At 40.1% G+C, this 16,736-nt stretch overlaps 1 protein-coding gene across 3 annotated transcripts in view; it reads right to left on the bottom strand.

The window, feature by feature from the left end:
• Positions 1 to 16,736, bottom strand: part of astn1 (astrotactin 1) — a 605,257-nt gene that overhangs the window by 25,522 nt on the left and 562,999 nt on the right. For all 3 annotated transcript variants that reach the window (XM_050074592.1, XM_050074591.1, XM_050074590.1), the window contains exons 21-22: positions 3,904 to 4,039; positions 248 to 348 (exon numbers count right to left, since the gene is read on the bottom strand). In XM_050074592.1, the coding sequence (XP_049930549.1) occupies positions 248 to 348; positions 3,904 to 4,039 (237 nt within the window). The remainder of the gene's footprint in view (positions 1 to 247; positions 349 to 3,903; positions 4,040 to 16,736) is intronic.

A 16,736-nucleotide genomic window follows, 5' to 3' on the forward strand; every position in this document is an offset into this window, starting at 1 on the left:
GAAAACTGAGAAACATTATCTCCTCAGTGTCATCTCTGACTGACTATATCTCTTTAATACGATAAACATATTAAATCACACAAAGCCTGAACAAAAATGTAGAAAAATGTAGATGTTAAACTTATTTTGTGTCACAGTCACCTCAAGCATTTATACAGTGTTGGAACATGAAACTCATCTCTGTGAGCCGCCTGTGATCACTACTGAAAGATGATTCACCTTCTTTGACTTTAGCCCCATCCCTTACCTTGTGCTTTGACGTCATCCACAGTTGGACACGGAGTTTTGATTGTGACCTCACTTGGACTGGAACGCCGCCCTGTGTTGTCCACTGCCCACAGCCGGAACCTAGACGCATAAACATTCATGAAACTGTTTAGAAAAGCTGCTGCTGATTGTGAGTGATAAATGATTTCGTGCAAAACCATATAGATTCCCAGCATTGGAGTTTGATGAATCTACTGTCTCAACATCACATGATCATTTTACGCAGATGTTAATTCGAGGTACAGACTCCCTTTGCTGGAGATGAGAGCCTGCATTATCAATACAGAACTTTCACTTGTGCCAGACTGACAATAAGCACTCCTTTTCAGGGCTAATAACCTGTCACTTCACTGAATGAATATCACCACCTAGTGAACAAAACACAAACTGCATCCACCTGCAGCTCCAAAGGTTTAGAAACAGTATCACAAGGTAGAGAGCTGAAGAAAAGAAAAACTGCATTACATTTTTATCCTCAGCCTGGAGATATATAAGGATATTTCAGAGTGATTTTACTCATTTTACAGATAAAAACGATACTGGACTACAGGTATGCATACTTCACTGAAAACAGAGACTTGATATATTCTGAGCAACAGACTTTAAACACTGAAACTTTTCCAATATGTCTTCAAAGGCTTTTGATGCAGCTGCAGAGTGTGTTTTCTGTGTCATGCTTACATAACAGCGTATGCATACTTCTCCCCACACAATACATTTCCCCCTATAAGGCACCAATCCCAAGCTTTGTAAGAGCTCTGTCTTTAGAGAAAATATAAGGAGCGTGTGGCGCCCTGAAGGTTGCGACGAGGCCTCAGCTCCAAGAGATGAATGAGCTGCCAGACAGGATGGAGAGAGCAGGAGCCCCACTGATGCTGGGGATTAAAAGGGCATGTGTAGCTGCTCTCTCAGCCCATATACATCCAAACTGCTTTCACGCTCCATCTTTATTCTCACTCATTCCCCCTTCTTTCTCTACCCCAAACTTTGCCTCTTACTTCTCCATTTCTTTCACTCCACCTTAATCTACCTCTTTTCCTCTCTACAAAGTGTGTGTAGCTTCCCTCTTGGCAGGCTGTCTGTGTTATAAGTGTCAGCATGTGTATGAGAGCATCTGAGCATCTGGTGTGTGTATCTGTGTGTATGCGCTACATCTTGTTACTGCATTACATTGCACATACACAGACTGAATACAGAACTATTTGAAAGTTACATGGAGTAAAATCCATTTTTAAAAAAAAATAAAATAATTTTCTAATATTATAACATCCTTGTGTGGACTACAGAATTATTTCAGATACCAATTATTTTTTTCAGCTTCAACCTTATGTTAAACTTACACAGATTATCCACATCCAAACTCCTTCTGGTAATGCAAGACCAATAATGTATCATAGCTGTAACCCTTAGTGTAATGCCTAGCTCTGAAATAACCCTGAGTTACCTTGCACAGTCAATGTGTCACACCCAACACATTTAGTGAGTGGTTAGTACAGTATGTGAGGACTTCACTTGGAAATAAACTCACTCTTTCCCTAAGGACTATAAATACATGTGGAAAACATATTGTGGTCATGAACCTCTGACTAGCCCTTATTTGACCCACTGGCCTTGTTTGGCTTATGATAAGCACATACTGCATAATCACTGAGGAAGAATTTCTAGAAAGTTAGAATAAATAAAGTTCTGTAGATTGTTGGATGAAAGCAGCCTCAAATGTTTGGGTAGAAAAAAATTTGTTTAAAATATGCATTATGGTATGTGAAGGTATTTCACAGGCACTCTGATATGAAATGTTGATACCCCCATGGAAGTAAAACAAAGATACTGTTTAAAGGAATACTTCACCCCCCACATCATAATTTGTTTAGCAGTTACTCACCCCATTTTAAGTTGATTTTGAGAAGAAAACTTTGTTTTCTTGCACACCTCTGGTGAACAAAGAATCCAAAAAGGGAGCAAAGTCTTGATGAATAGAAGTCATAGGGGTCCAAGTTTAACAACAGCAAAACTTTATCAAAACATCCATTCACAAAGTCTCACACAACTCGTACAGTATAGTCACAAGTCTCAATTATCCAGACGTATGCTCAGTACTACCCAAACACATGCATTTTCACTAAAACTGTAATATTTAAAACACTTCCTCATGTTTTACACAGGCGCACTACTCATCTGTGCTCAAGACTGTTTATGTGAAAGTGTCTTAAAATGGTAAGGTTTTAGCAAAAATACTGAACATATGACTGGATAAATAAGACTTGGATTATACTGCACAAGCTGTGTGGACCACTACGACCTCAATTCATCAAGGATTTTTCTCCGTTTTTGGATTGTTCGTTGAACATTGTGGCAGGCAAGAATTCTTTTCTTTTTTTTTTTTTTTTATTACAAATTCAATGCAACACGGGGTGAGAAATTAATATAGAAATGATCATTTGGGAAGTGAAGAAATTCCCTTGAGAAATTTCTTACAGTGTATCCCACTTGATTCTTCCCTACTCTGGTGTTTGTGATGCTTGAAGGAGCACATTTTGCTGTCGTACCCTGACTTAAATAAGAAGATCAATGTAAATTTTGCCTTTATTTGTTCAAGACAGATAGCTAAGTGAATGAAGTGTTAAGGGTTTTTATAAAAGATAGCTAAAAAAAACAAAAAAACCCCAAACATACGAAAACAAATCACATTCTGGCAACTCTAAACTGGCCATACTTTTAAACATAAAGTCAACTAAAAAATTCAAGCTGTCAAATTTGCGCAAATAGAACAAGGCAAAAATCTGCATCAAGTACAAAGTGAATGCTGATAGACTTTTTACACGTGTTAAACACACCAACCTGGGAGCTAGGCTAGCTACGGTATTTCCCCCTGCTTTCTTTTTGCTAACTTTAGCATGGCTAATCACTTCACAAATGCACAGAAACGTTTGTATGTTGTTAGCTACAACTAGTTGCTGTTGGTACATTCTGTTTGTGGCAATAAACTTTAACTGTGTCCCAATTACATACTACATACTTATTGTACATACTACTACTTCTGCTAGTACTTACTACTTTATGATATGATGTTTTTGCAGTTAGTATACAATAAAGCAGCATTTTATTCTGACAGGAAATGATGCATTGTCAGCAACATAAAATGCCAATTAAACGGTGACTTTGAATGACACTGACAATTAAACTTCACAAAGAGAAAAGCAAATATTTTCCCAAAGATGATTTCTTGTTTGTTCTCAATGGCCTTTCTGGAGCTGTCTCGCCACATTCACAATTACTCTAATCTTCTCCAGCTGTGAGAAGATATCCTACTCCATTTCCTATGTGCAGTGCATTGTGGACAATAGTGTTTAGCAGCAACACACTGAAATGCAAGTATTGTTTCTATGCATAGTAAAAAGTTTTGATTATACTTAATTTGGCAACTTTTTTTGTTGCAAACACAATACATACTTACACATTCAAAACAGTCAAGTAGTAAGTCAAAGATTTGCTTCACCCTAAATCTAAACACATCTGTCAGTGCAGAAGCTTCTTCTAGAACTAATTTGGACTGAGATCTGGTAACTGGGTATGTTTACTTTACATCATGTTGTTTAGTTTACATGTTCATGAGAGGAAAAAAAGAAAGTGACTTACATGTATGTGGTGTCAGGCTCCAGGCAACGAATGATCATGCTGATGGAGGAGGACAGGAGGTTGGGGATATCCCCTAGCATCACACATGGAGACCTGGCCCCAGACAGGATATCATCCACAAAGCTCAAAAGGGTTTCTGCGGCAGAGAGACAGACACATTTGTGTTGAGAAGTCATAATTCACCCAGTGCCTTCAGTTGAAAGCGATTCATGCACAGTTTGAGGAGAGACTACTTGAAATGTAAGATTTATGTCCTCAAAACAACTTTAGATTTATTGCCTGCTATTTTAGTTTTCAACAAACAGTAACTTTGCTTTGAAATCAAAATTTAAGTCAAAGTTAAGTGTTATTTGGACTTAGCAACAGGACTGCACTTTACAAGATCAGAAGGTTGAGCAAATGTAAATATTGTGTATGATTTAGTGAATTAAAATGTTTTAAGGTACATTAAGATAAGATAAGGGCTAAATAAAGTATATACAGTTCAGGGATATGCTTGTTTTGTCTAGATTAACGCAACTTGACATGAGACACTGCTGCACTGTAAACAGACACCTTAACAAAATGTAAAACAGATGCTCCGCTCTACCACAACACACAGACTTGAAGTACAATATGTACATGTAGGGCTGGTCTGTGTAAGTGAAAATGTCAGGTGCTGTTTTGCAGAGTTCTAGTGCTGATTTTTAATTTGTTTTGTAAAAGCAGAAAGTCTGTCAGCTGGAGGTGAGAATGTCTCCCTTCAAAAGATATCAAACATGTGTGACAGTGAGATTTTACTGTCTGAATGATGAGATACAGTCATGGTCAGATACATTTGACAGCAGTAACCAGGCTATTGCTCACACCTGCTTAGAGGAAAGAAAAAGCACCTTTGGACTCAGCCATTAAGTTTCATTTACTCTGAAAAAGGCAAAAAGAACAGCATGCTCAGTGTCACACAGTCCATTCAGTTAACTTTACTTTTGCAGATGGGTGTTCAAGGGCACCCTGACAGCCGATGCTGAGGGAGAAAAGTGTTACTTATTCACTGTCCACCCACTTTTCCCCAGCAGAGTTTTAGCTAAAAAGTTTTCTCTCACCTCCGGGTCTACTTCCCACACCTTTTCTATAATCTGCAACTGTCTGACGGCTCAAAAAAAAAAGTCTTTGACGTCATCTACAAGGTTATAAAAACAACACATGCATTAAGTAGGTGTCAAAACCTTAAAAAACCCCTAATAAAATCAAGGTGAAGTGAAGTTCTTGCGTAAAACAAATAATTTACAATACACTATTTTTAGATTACATGTGCAACATGATTAAAAAAGGAATTGTGGGCAAAGAATTATTGGGTATTTTTTTATTATCAGCTTTATCTACGTATGACAAAAATCTTGTAAAATAAATAAAATCAAATTAAATACTATTTTTACACTATCTGAAAAAGCTTTAACCGGTAGAGTCAAGGCAAAGATGTAGCATATGTAGCATACCCTCCTCTGGGCACAGGATTTTACAGTAAACCTTCCCAAAATACACAGATACACAAGTCCCTGCAGCCAGTCATGTTACAATATTTCAAATAGCCTATGGCATTAACTGCACAACAGGGATTTTTGTTCTCTGATTTTAGCTTTAAAGGCAGAGCTTTCTTCCCAGCAATAGGTTTAGTTCCCTCAACTCAGTCCCTTCCCTTGTTATTGTTCCATACCTGCAAGCTAGGATCTAGCTAATTGTGCATAAGTTTGGCTGAAAATATAAATGAACATACCATACACATTATGAAACTATGATAGAATGATAGCTGCAAGCTAACTAGAGGAAGGGCACCTCCAGACGGAGATGATGACTATGGCGTAATGTTTGTTTACAGTGTTACAGCCGAGGCACCACAGGGTTTCACAAGTGTTGATCAACGTCAGACCACAGTTACCTCAACAGGTGCAAAGGCTCCATCCAACCTTTTTTAACAAGCAAGTTTGTCTTTTCTCTCTGTTTTGGCCTGTGAACACACCAGTAGTGGAAAACACAGTAAAGATGCACATTTACTTAAATACTGTACAGTTTTGAGGTTCTGTACTTTAGAACATTTCAAATTCAGGCTGCTTTATACTTGTGCTCCGTTACATTTCATGGGGACATTCTGTACTCTTTTACTCCAGTACATATATTTAAAGGAGACCAATTGTTGGTGTTGAATGCTCACTTGAGGCTGGCTCCAGAAGCCAGTCAGTCTCCATAGACCCCCATGTTAAATTGCCCGACTTTACAGCAAAAATAAACATGTTTACAGCCTGGTACAGCCAAATCCAGTTTTGGTCTCTATTGTGCAGAGGATTCATTTTTATTCAACTCACCCATTTACATTTTATCAAGTCGTAAAATTATGCATGATTAAGGGCAGGCCACTCTCAGTTACAGGCTGTCTGCCAAAGTGTCCTCAACTTCTCAGTCAGACCCACCCCTCACTCGTCCACAGCGCCTGCCTCATGGCCCAATATGGTCACCACTGGCTCAAAAAACAACAAGATGGCAACAACCAAATACCAAACTGGAGGCTTCAAAATGGGAGTCCACAATCCAATGAGTGAGGTCACGGTATCTACATCCATTATTGTTACAGTCTACAGTCATTACAGATTAAACCTAATAATATATAAAGTGGTTAAAGGTCCAGCTGGCCACCTACAACACTGAACATTGTTCACATGCATCAGAAATTCTAATCCAATAACAAAATTAGAATTACCGTCTTGTGGTTATATGTTTCTGTGAGTCAGTCAAGTTGTAGTTACATTTTACATCCATGTCTATCCAGACTCATATGTAGACATGGAAGTTGACAATGCTATAAATATTAATGTTATTGCAAAGAAGCTACATATTCTAAATATTATCTTCAGCCCGGCAGCACAGAAGATCTATACAATCAGCAGAGTTTCAAGATTAGAGTCACGAATTCAATATCTGACAAAATGTCTCCACTTCTGTTCTGTTCTGAGTTATGATGTTGAGTAACGGCCAGATAAGTGTTTTTGCAGAACAATCAATGTCACAGTCAAGTTGACCTTTGGCCTTTTGGATGTAAACTGAAATCATGCTATCATTTTTTGCTATTAGGCATTTCTGGGAATTTTTTTAATCATAATTAGCATATGAATTCTTGGGTTATGGCCAAAAACATGTTTGTGAGGTCACACTGACCTTGACCTTTGACCACCAAATTGTTATCAGTTCATTCTTAAATCCAAATGGACATTTGTGCCAAATTTGAGGAATTGCCTTCAATGTGTTGTTGGGGTATCACGTTCACGAGAATATGACAAACAGAAGGTCACAGTGACCTTGACCTTTGACGGACAAAATCTAATCAGAATGGTTGAGTCCAGGTGGACGTTTGCGCCAAATTTGAAGAAATCAAGGTGTTCTTGAGATTTTGCATTTACACGAATGGGATGGGTAGACACCCGAAGACATGATGCCTCCAGCCATGTCCGTCCCCAGCAAGGAGGCAGAAAAATATATAATGAATATTGATTAAACTTTATTATAATGTAACTTTTATTTCATCTGAACTGTTACTTAAGTAAAATTCTGAATGCAAGACTTGTTCATGTAATGAAGCACTTAGGTTGAAGAGGTGGAGGGTACAGTATACCAATCTACCATCACACCACTAAATTAGCAATAGCACCTGTATTCACCTGAGAATCTCACATGAGAGAAAAGCAACCCTCTGACCCCCACCTCCACCTCCACCTCCTCCTCCTCCTCCTCCATCACCTCCTCCTCAGGACTTCTTTCCTGCTGCCCAGGCTGCTGGTGACACATGCACCGAGCTATGTTTTCCCAGCTGGCACTGCATACGTCAAAAGGGCATTTGGCCACCGAGGTGTGTGTTTCACTGTAAGGGGAAAAACCTTCTGCTTGGAAAAGCCAAGTCTACGTGTGTGTGTGTGCAAAGGTGTGTGAAGTGATGGGTGCTCTGAGGTGGTCATCTGTGACCCTCCGCTACACAAGCAGCGCCTGTCTGTGTGTATTTATACAACATGTGCGTGAAGTGATGGACGCCCCGAGGTGGTCACCTGTGCCTTTCCTCCACAAGAGCTTTCCCTCTCTGTGTGCCTGCGTGTGTGTGTAAATACGTGTACGTGTGAGTGATGGATGCTCTGAGGTGGTCACCTATGTCTTCCCTGTCGACCCTGGCCGGTGTCACCAGCTGGTAAACAGCAGGCCAAGTGCCACGGAGTCATGGAGAGAGAACCCGAGGATGAAAAAAAGGTGTGTAGCAGCTGTCAGAGAGACCTGTTTACCCAGCACAGAGACTGACACACGAGTGAAAGATATAAACAGTGCTGGAGATGTAAATGAAAAGTGACATTGTGAGGCTTTGCACCACTTAGCATATTAATTGCAAAGCCGGTTGGAATGTCTGTCTAGCGTGTAAGGAGGCGTATAAAAAGGAAACAGTGTTTGAAACCTCGCCGGAGAACACAGTTTGGAAATATGTCGAGTAATTCTCTTATTATCTGAGCAAGTTGAACTCCAAATGGGAAATTGCAACTCACATCAATCTTCATATACAGTTACAGTCTGTCTGAGCAACATAAGCTATTCAATTTGGCTTTGCAAGAATAGTAGCTACTGTATTTCGCACTGGCTGTGTTTACCACAACTGTCTCATACTGCAGGCCTTTATGAGGCTAAATAACACACACTTAAACCTCTAATAAAAACAGTCTAGGTGTAACTCGGAATGGATTTACTCATTTTCTTAACCATTCGTGGAACAAATTCAATTTCTTTAGTGGCTGGAAAAATAGGAGAAAGCAGCATGGAGCTTTTTATTATTATTTTCCCTTTCAGCTGTAGTAGAGAGCAAGAAAAACACAGGACAGAAAGGGGTTAAACAATTTCCTGTCTTTGCTCTTCTGTCACATCTCACTGTGAGAGCGCTGATTCGAGGGGCTGGATACATTAATAGATTGGCAGCCTTTTTTTTTTTTTTTGTTACTTCACCTCATGACCACTTCAGCTGAACAATGTAGTGCTTTTTGAACAGGGCTGTTAGTAATTGAGCTGCCTGTACTGTATTGTGTCTATATATGTACTGAACTCAACAAATCATCCACTTTAGATGACAAGGATGGTTGTTTGGTTTGTTAAAACCTTTCAAAATGAAAAATACAGTATGAGTGTTGTTCTGATCTGGTGCCCCTACTGTTAGCATGACATTGCTTATCAGTGGCTTCCAAAAGGCAGAACATCACAAAAATGATGAACACTTTGTGGTCTGCCAATTGAAGGATACGTTTAGGGTTTTAAAGTCTATGATAATACATTATTCGCATGTCATCTCCATACAGACTCAAATAAGTGGGCTACTTCTTGCTTGTCCAACATGTCCTCACTCCCAACTCTACAAATATGGCTGCTTCAAAATATGACACTCTAGGTACCACTCTAGTGTTGTATTTTGGATGTGCCGGTTCCCATGTCAGTTTCAGCTCCTTACATGTTACATTTTCTTTCAAAATAAACTTCGGTCTTCACAGGAAATGTAGGTTTCACAAGCAAAACTACTTTCAATTAAAGCAACAAAACTGTTAAAGTTTGGACTTTCGTGCTCTTTCTAATATGTTATGGCCAAAGACGAGATTACATTTGAGTTCTGTTGAAAGTCCAGGTTGTCTCATTCTGATGTTGTAAGGTGTCTTGTGCGTTGGTAACAGAAGCCAAGAGCCATTGACTAGGCTGCTGTATTGGAAGCCCCGGGAATTAAAACGGGTTGACCTCTTATGACCCTTGAAGCTTCAGGGCATGTTTAGTGTTAAGCACAGCACTGCTGCCACATACACGTACATGACATGCTAAGCGTAGGGTATCAAGTGCCAGAGGGGGCACTAAAACAGCTAATGATTATCATAATCATAATGGTGAACTATCTAAATTCAAGATGAAGCACAACTGCAATAGGCACCATTAGACCATTTTAGGCAACATGATGTACATGATTACTCAAAATATAAAAGGATTTATGTGTCGGGTTGTGTCGGACTTTCTGTTCATGCCATGTAGCTCTCTCGCTCCCTCTCTCTCGCCCCCTTTTGACCTAAACTTTATAGTACATATATAGTATAGTACAGTATCAACTGGAGGGAACACCCTGGTTTTTACAGTCCCACTTGCTGATAGGGTTTTGCCAATCACCAATATAGCCAATGCCTCATAGGTGTCATTTAGGTATGGCGAGGTATGGCAGCTGCCATACCTTGGAATCGGGAGAAAAAAAGATAGAGAGAGGTTCTATAGTCATCTTACTCGAGGCGCACTGGCTGGTTGTTTTCATTGTATTGCACTTAAATAGGTCAATAACATGCTCATCAGTGAATACGAGTGTTACTGAAACAATTTGTTCTCCACTTCGCTCCTCCGCGAGTTTTGAGTTATGTGAGTTACCGTATATTTCCAAATAGTCACCCGGTGGCAAATAGCCGCTGGGGGTTTGACCCCATTTTGCGTATTAAACACCGGTCCGATTAAACGCCCGGGCGATTATTTCCTCATTCTTTGCCTCATGGCTGTCCCTCCTTGAGGGACTGTTTGCGCTTTTACGCAGGGGTCGGTGGTGAAGTGATGCACATGACTCTGCTACGGACGGACGGACGGACAGACAGCCACGTATCTAAAACAGGTAATACATCTGGCTACATCTTTCCCACATCAAATATCCGTGATCACCTACACCCGCGTGCGTAAAAGCGCACACAATTCCGTGTCCTCTCACCGCGGATGCTGTGATTTGATGGCCCAGTACTCATTGTAGACCCAATAATAATAATAATGATAATAATAATAATAATAATAACAATAACTTACTGTGGACCTATATGCCATGCCTTTTAATAAAATTACCAGAAGAGTTCGCTGAAAAACAGGTAATGTCAGCCTGAATTACTCACATGCGTCCCCGGTGAAAATCGCTGACATGCATGGGGAATACAGCTTCTACAGGCTCGCCATAGCTTACTGTCAGGACTCAGGGACCAGAATTCGGGATGGCGGACCGTCGGGATGACGATATTTCGGTGTGGCGGCCTGTAACTGTTGGTTAAATGGCCCGTTTGGTTGGTATTCAGATAACTGGGGCTTTACTGGTATAATGCAATAGCACCACCCAGCGGTGAAACCCGTGTACGCGTGTACACGAAAAAAATGACCCACTCTAAATGTTTAGACATTAGAGATTTTTGTACACGAACTCACCCCTACATTATACAGTATTTTTGCACTAAAAACATACTGGACAGGAACTGTAACCAAATAACGGCCTGGTGCAGGTCGGTGCAAAAAAAAAAAAAAAAAAAAGCCTTGAGCAAATAGCCCCTGGTTCTTTTAAATGCCTGGGGTCAAAATCGATTTTGTGAAATAAATGCCTGGGCTGCTATTTAGAAAAATACGGTATCTGTGTGTTGTAAAAGCATTTTGCTCTGCTGCTGTAGACAGCCTGTCTAAATGATGTCTTGAAGCCTGTCTGATTGTATGTGGGTTTTTTCTTCATGTCGGCATGTTAAGCTTGTATTTTCGGTCTCTGGAGACACTCCAATAAATTCGCCTATACAGTATTGTACCAAATTGGCCTTTGTTTTACTGTGTTTCATACACCGGACCCCTTGGTTATCTTCTAGAAATGAGCTTGTAATTAATTTATTTTCTTTATTTTCTGTGAAGTTAAACACATGACTAATGATAATTAAACGTCCGCTCGCTGTCCGTGGTGCTGAAATATGCGCCGAAATAGGTCCGATGTTTTCACTGCTCTCACCAAGTCGTGCATTACATGCAGACATGAGGTATTATGAATGTGAGAAACAGCTTCATGTCCTTTGAAACAGTTTTCAATAGCATAGTATGTACTTCTGACAGGTCAAAGACCAAAGTGAAGTTTTATATAAGTTCATATTTTTGAAACTCCATCATCAGTAGCTCTGTGACGTCATGTCATATTGCCATACCTTAGCTTTTGCTGAAACGACGCCCCTGCAATGCCTTTGCAAATGTCAAGAGGATGTTTGGTTCGTTTGCCATTAATATAGGCTATTACATGGGCATCCCCCACATATAACTGACACTTGCCAACAGCAACACAGACGCAGACCAGGACTGAGCGCTGTGTATGTGTGTGTGTGTTACATGTAAGGCACCCAAATGGCCAGCAGTGGCCCTGGTTAAACCCATAGTTTACATCATTTTGGCCTTGGGCCCCCATACTGCCACAGAACAGAGTAGTTTATTTTCTGTGCGGTGTGTCTTCACATAAATCCTGCTAGCTAATTACTTATGTCACGTTAAATGGGACAGCTGTTAATCATGGTAATTCTCAAGGGGGATTCTGAAGTTTAGTTAAAGCTAATATGAGGCTTCAACAGTCTGAAGGCCCTGACACACCAACCTGATGGTTGGCCGTCGATCAATGTTGGGCCATTGGTAAGCATCTGTTTCCCCTGTCGGTGCAGTGTGTTCCTCACCTTTGCCTTTTGTTGTTGAATCAGCAACAGCGGAACCCATCAGTGATTGAAATCACTCTAATTGACAATTCAGCTCATTGCACGAGAAGAGTAATGGAAGTGAGGAAAGTAAACAAATAACTAAAGTTGAGTGGGTGTGAGACCAAAACAAACTTGTTACATAGGGTAAGATTATTTTTCTTTAGTCATAGAGCTCTTGACGGTTTGTGAAATTGTTCACTGGCGCATGGTAAATATGCTCTGTTCTGTTCTGTGTTGTTAATGTGCTAACTGGCTAACTAGCATCAAGACAGTCTTCCCTTTTCCCTTTTTGAATGACAAATACAGACTACAGTTTCCTGCTGGTGTTGAGAGTTATTTCCTCTGACGTAGGCACAGAACGTACGCACTGGTTGGCTGACGGCTGTAATCTTTGTGATGGGTTTCTCTTTGGCTAAGACACAGGTGACTTAGACACAGGTGGCCCCCTGACGTCGGGCAACACAGCAGGAGGCCTTCGTTGCTGCTAGTTCTCTGAAGTCAGTTTGGTGTGTCCTTGAGTTAGAGGCCTGGGCCTTGATTTAGAAAACACAAGACAACTAGCAGAACACATCCCTCTGCTGCAGGGAGGAAGGAAACATAAACAGGGCGTCTTGTTCAAAAAATACAGTAAGTTTGCAAGATATGCAGTATGTCAGTTTAAACAAATTAAATTGCGAAAACTTTGTATTAGCATGATCATGTTGAAAAGAAACCATAATCGGCTGGTGGTAGGAGATGAGATGCAAACACTGCTCTCTAGGGTCACAGTCTGACACCTTGCACACCCTGCCATCCACACCGACCTCTGCTCTGAGAGAAACCCAAGCAATCAGAGTACTAGACAGGTTGTAAATAAACCCAGACTAGCCAAATTTATTAGAAAGACAGAACAGAGATGAGCAATCAAATTTCATCCCAACCCAATTTGTTGCAAACATCCATCACAGTTTACAGACTGGCCTCCTGGCTCAACTTTGACTTACAATACTTTGCAATTTCTTGCTCTTTTGGACTTCACTGCTGCAATGTTAGTGTGTTCTCAGATCTCAGAGATTTGCTGAGTACAAAGTTAACCAAAAATAATAGCCAAAGCTACAAACACAAGACCCCAAGTTGTGATACACAGGAATTCCTCCTCCTGTCCAGAAAATTCGTTATATTGCTCTCGTGAACCATATTTCATGTTTGGCCTCACCTCAATCACTGATGTCAAGGCATGTACTTTGCCTTTGGCAGTGTCAAACGGACTGTGATTAAAAAGTTGTTAGCCAAGTACAGATGGATGATCCATTATCACATACTCACATCCCTGTCTGCTCTCACTCCCAAACCGTTTTTCTCACATGTTGTTAAGTTGAGCAGCAGTTGGAGGAGGAGACTGGCTTAAAACCGAGTGTCTGTGAACCCTTTAACAAGCCCTTGCTCAAAGTCATAAGCTCATTAAAACACAGCGTTGGTGCAGATATGGGTGTTTGAAAATATGAAAGTACCTTAGAGCAGTTGGATCACTTCACACTGCGGTGGACTAAGGCGCAGTACATTATTACTCTGCGGGTTCAAGAGCTGCCATCCACTCTTTATCTGTCCAATCTTTCCTGTCAATTCCATCTTTCCTGCCTGTTAACCACCTGAAGCAGCAGAACTGTGGTACCCAGCCCAGTGAAAACAGTTTGAGAAACCCCGCTGTGCACTGTCACGGCGAAAGGAATGCTTTATGTGGGTGGCCTGCTGGCCAGAAGAACAGAAAGTGCACCTAACTCGACTATAACAAATATCTCACTCAAACGAGACGTGTAACTCTGTGAACACTGTGTGCTGCCATGGCATTTATGGACATGACTCAACACCAGTGAAAAAAAAAATACATAGAAACAAAATGTTTCTCTCGTGCACTGATTGCTGACAGACAGCTTAAAAAAACGAAATTGATTCTGGAAGCAAATCAGAGCAGTACTTCAACCTTGACGGCTGCTGACTTGGCCAGCTTGTGACAGGTACTATGAACTTGAAAATTCTTGAGAAAACAGAATGTGAGAAATTCAGAACTTTTGCAGATTATTTCATTTATAGGCTTAACTCCTGAGCCATTTTATCATTGTGAATCTCTGCCCAGGTTGCAAACTGCTCATTATGATTGCACATCTTCTGAATTGATACAAAAACCTTCCCAAGAACTTTTCCAGGAAACGGATATCCTTGATTTACTGACTCTCAGCACAAAAAGGAAAAGAAATTTTTTAGGGGTTCCAAAGCAATTATTATCTATTAAAATCTTTCAAGTCTTGATGTTAAGTGTGTTAAGTGAGATCGAATATGTCACAAAAAGGAAATATTTCTTTTATATAGTGAACAAATTAAAGATTGTGGCAAAACAGCAGCTGAAGACACTCTGAATCAGAAAAGGAAATTGAGGTCTGATGATTTATCCCATCTTGGAAGTGACTGCTGGCAAGAAAAAATGAGCACATTTTGAGTAGTTTTTCATAACATATTGAAATGCATTTTCTCTCAGTTGGTCTAAGAGGCTGTGCTTCCCACTATCAGAGGAACATGATCCTGCATTTTATTTTTACAGCACAGGGCAGCCGGCTCATCCTGAGATGATGTGGTTCATAGCCTGTTAAAAGGTTCAGTTGGTATGGGCTGTAAATCTGTCCTTTTAACAAAATCAGTAAATCTGCTTAGATAGTTCCTGGGTGGGAATCAAAGATTTCAGGCAACCACTTTGGGAGATACTGTGAATGTTGAACTAAAATTTTGATATAAATTATGTGAAATAAATGGTTGATTCTGTAAAATTTACAGCTATAGGCACAGATCTGCTTGTTTTTGCACAGGCTTTCGAGCCCACAAACCTATTGGAAAGTAAGACAAACATCCATGAAATTGCACTTTCATGCATGCCACAGTCAGACTCGAATTTCAGATTTTAGGGTTTTTATGTGGAACAGCAGTGGGTAAATTAGTTTGGCTCCAAATGGCTGTAGATGATATATATTCAATAATACTAATAATAGCAGCAATAGTAATTGACCACATGCTAAACCCAGCTCTCAAACAACACTGCTAAATCATAGCTTAGTGACCCTGATTAGACACAGCAGGCCTGTCTAGTTTAGGATTTCTGCACATGTAAAACAGCGTGCTTGGGGCTCTAATAAGAATGACACGTTGCTTATACTTTTATAGGTCGGAGGGCGGTGTTTTGTTTTGTTTTTTAGCATTTCCTAGACCAAACCACAAGTGAAAAGTGTAAGGAATGGAATAAACTGTGTATTTTCTGATTATTTCTAACTTATTTAAACTATGCCTGTAAACTGAACAGACAGGCCATGGCACGTGAGTATGCAGAGATATTAAGAGATACAAACAATTAAATTAAGTAGTTAAAATCAGAAATCCTATTAGGAACATCAATAGTAATAACAACTGCAACAACAACACAGAACAAAATGGGGGAAAAAATAGAACCTGGCTATGTTTTGGCTATGCTAGTTTTAGGTACACTATTACATCATTGACCCCAATGGGCGTGTGATGATGGAGTCCTGACCCTCCATCAGATTAGATGGCAGGCTAGGAGGGATGCAAATGGGAATGGCTGTTTGAGAGGGATGCCTTTGGAGCTACTCTAAACAAAGGTGATACAGGGTTTGGGGGTATGTTTTGGACGTACATCTGTAAAAGTGTCAAATATAGAGGACCTAATTGGACCAACTGACTCACAGGAGAAAAACATAGGCCTATGACAAAGATTCACGGACAAAACACTTTTGCTGGACAAATTTTTCCCACAAATCCAACATGGCAAACCTATGGCATTTTACATTACATAAATTAGCCTAGCAGCTAGCAGAGTTTTCCTCGACTCATATAAAGTCAACAATGACAGCATAAGGAAAGGTGCAAACGTTAAAAAAATTGGCTCAATTACAACTCACAAGGTTCACTGACAAATTAGTTGTCTAATACTAGATGATGATTTTATGACTATTTGCTTTAGATTTCTTACATATAACTCCTTTAACTTCTTGGAATTAGCTTAATCCACAGGTCTGTGGTGATTTACACACTCCAAAATGTAAGTGCTTCGCTGGCTATGGTGATGTGGTTGCCTGCTGACATCAGTCTGATTAGCTGCACCTGTGTGCTTAGCTCATAGGTGGTAGCTCAAACTCTTTCGATAATTTTTGATCACAAGAGTATAAGAGATCAAACACAGCTATCCAAATGAGGATTTCCCATCATCAAGAATATGGGTATTGACACCATTTACTCAAGAAAGTTTACACTTTAGCCAAA

Source organism: Epinephelus moara, chromosome 21 (assembly GCF_006386435.1).
Source record: "Epinephelus moara isolate mb chromosome 21, YSFRI_EMoa_1.0, whole genome shotgun sequence".
NCBI classification, from domain to species: Eukaryota; Metazoa; Chordata; class Actinopteri; order Perciformes; family Serranidae; genus Epinephelus; species Epinephelus moara.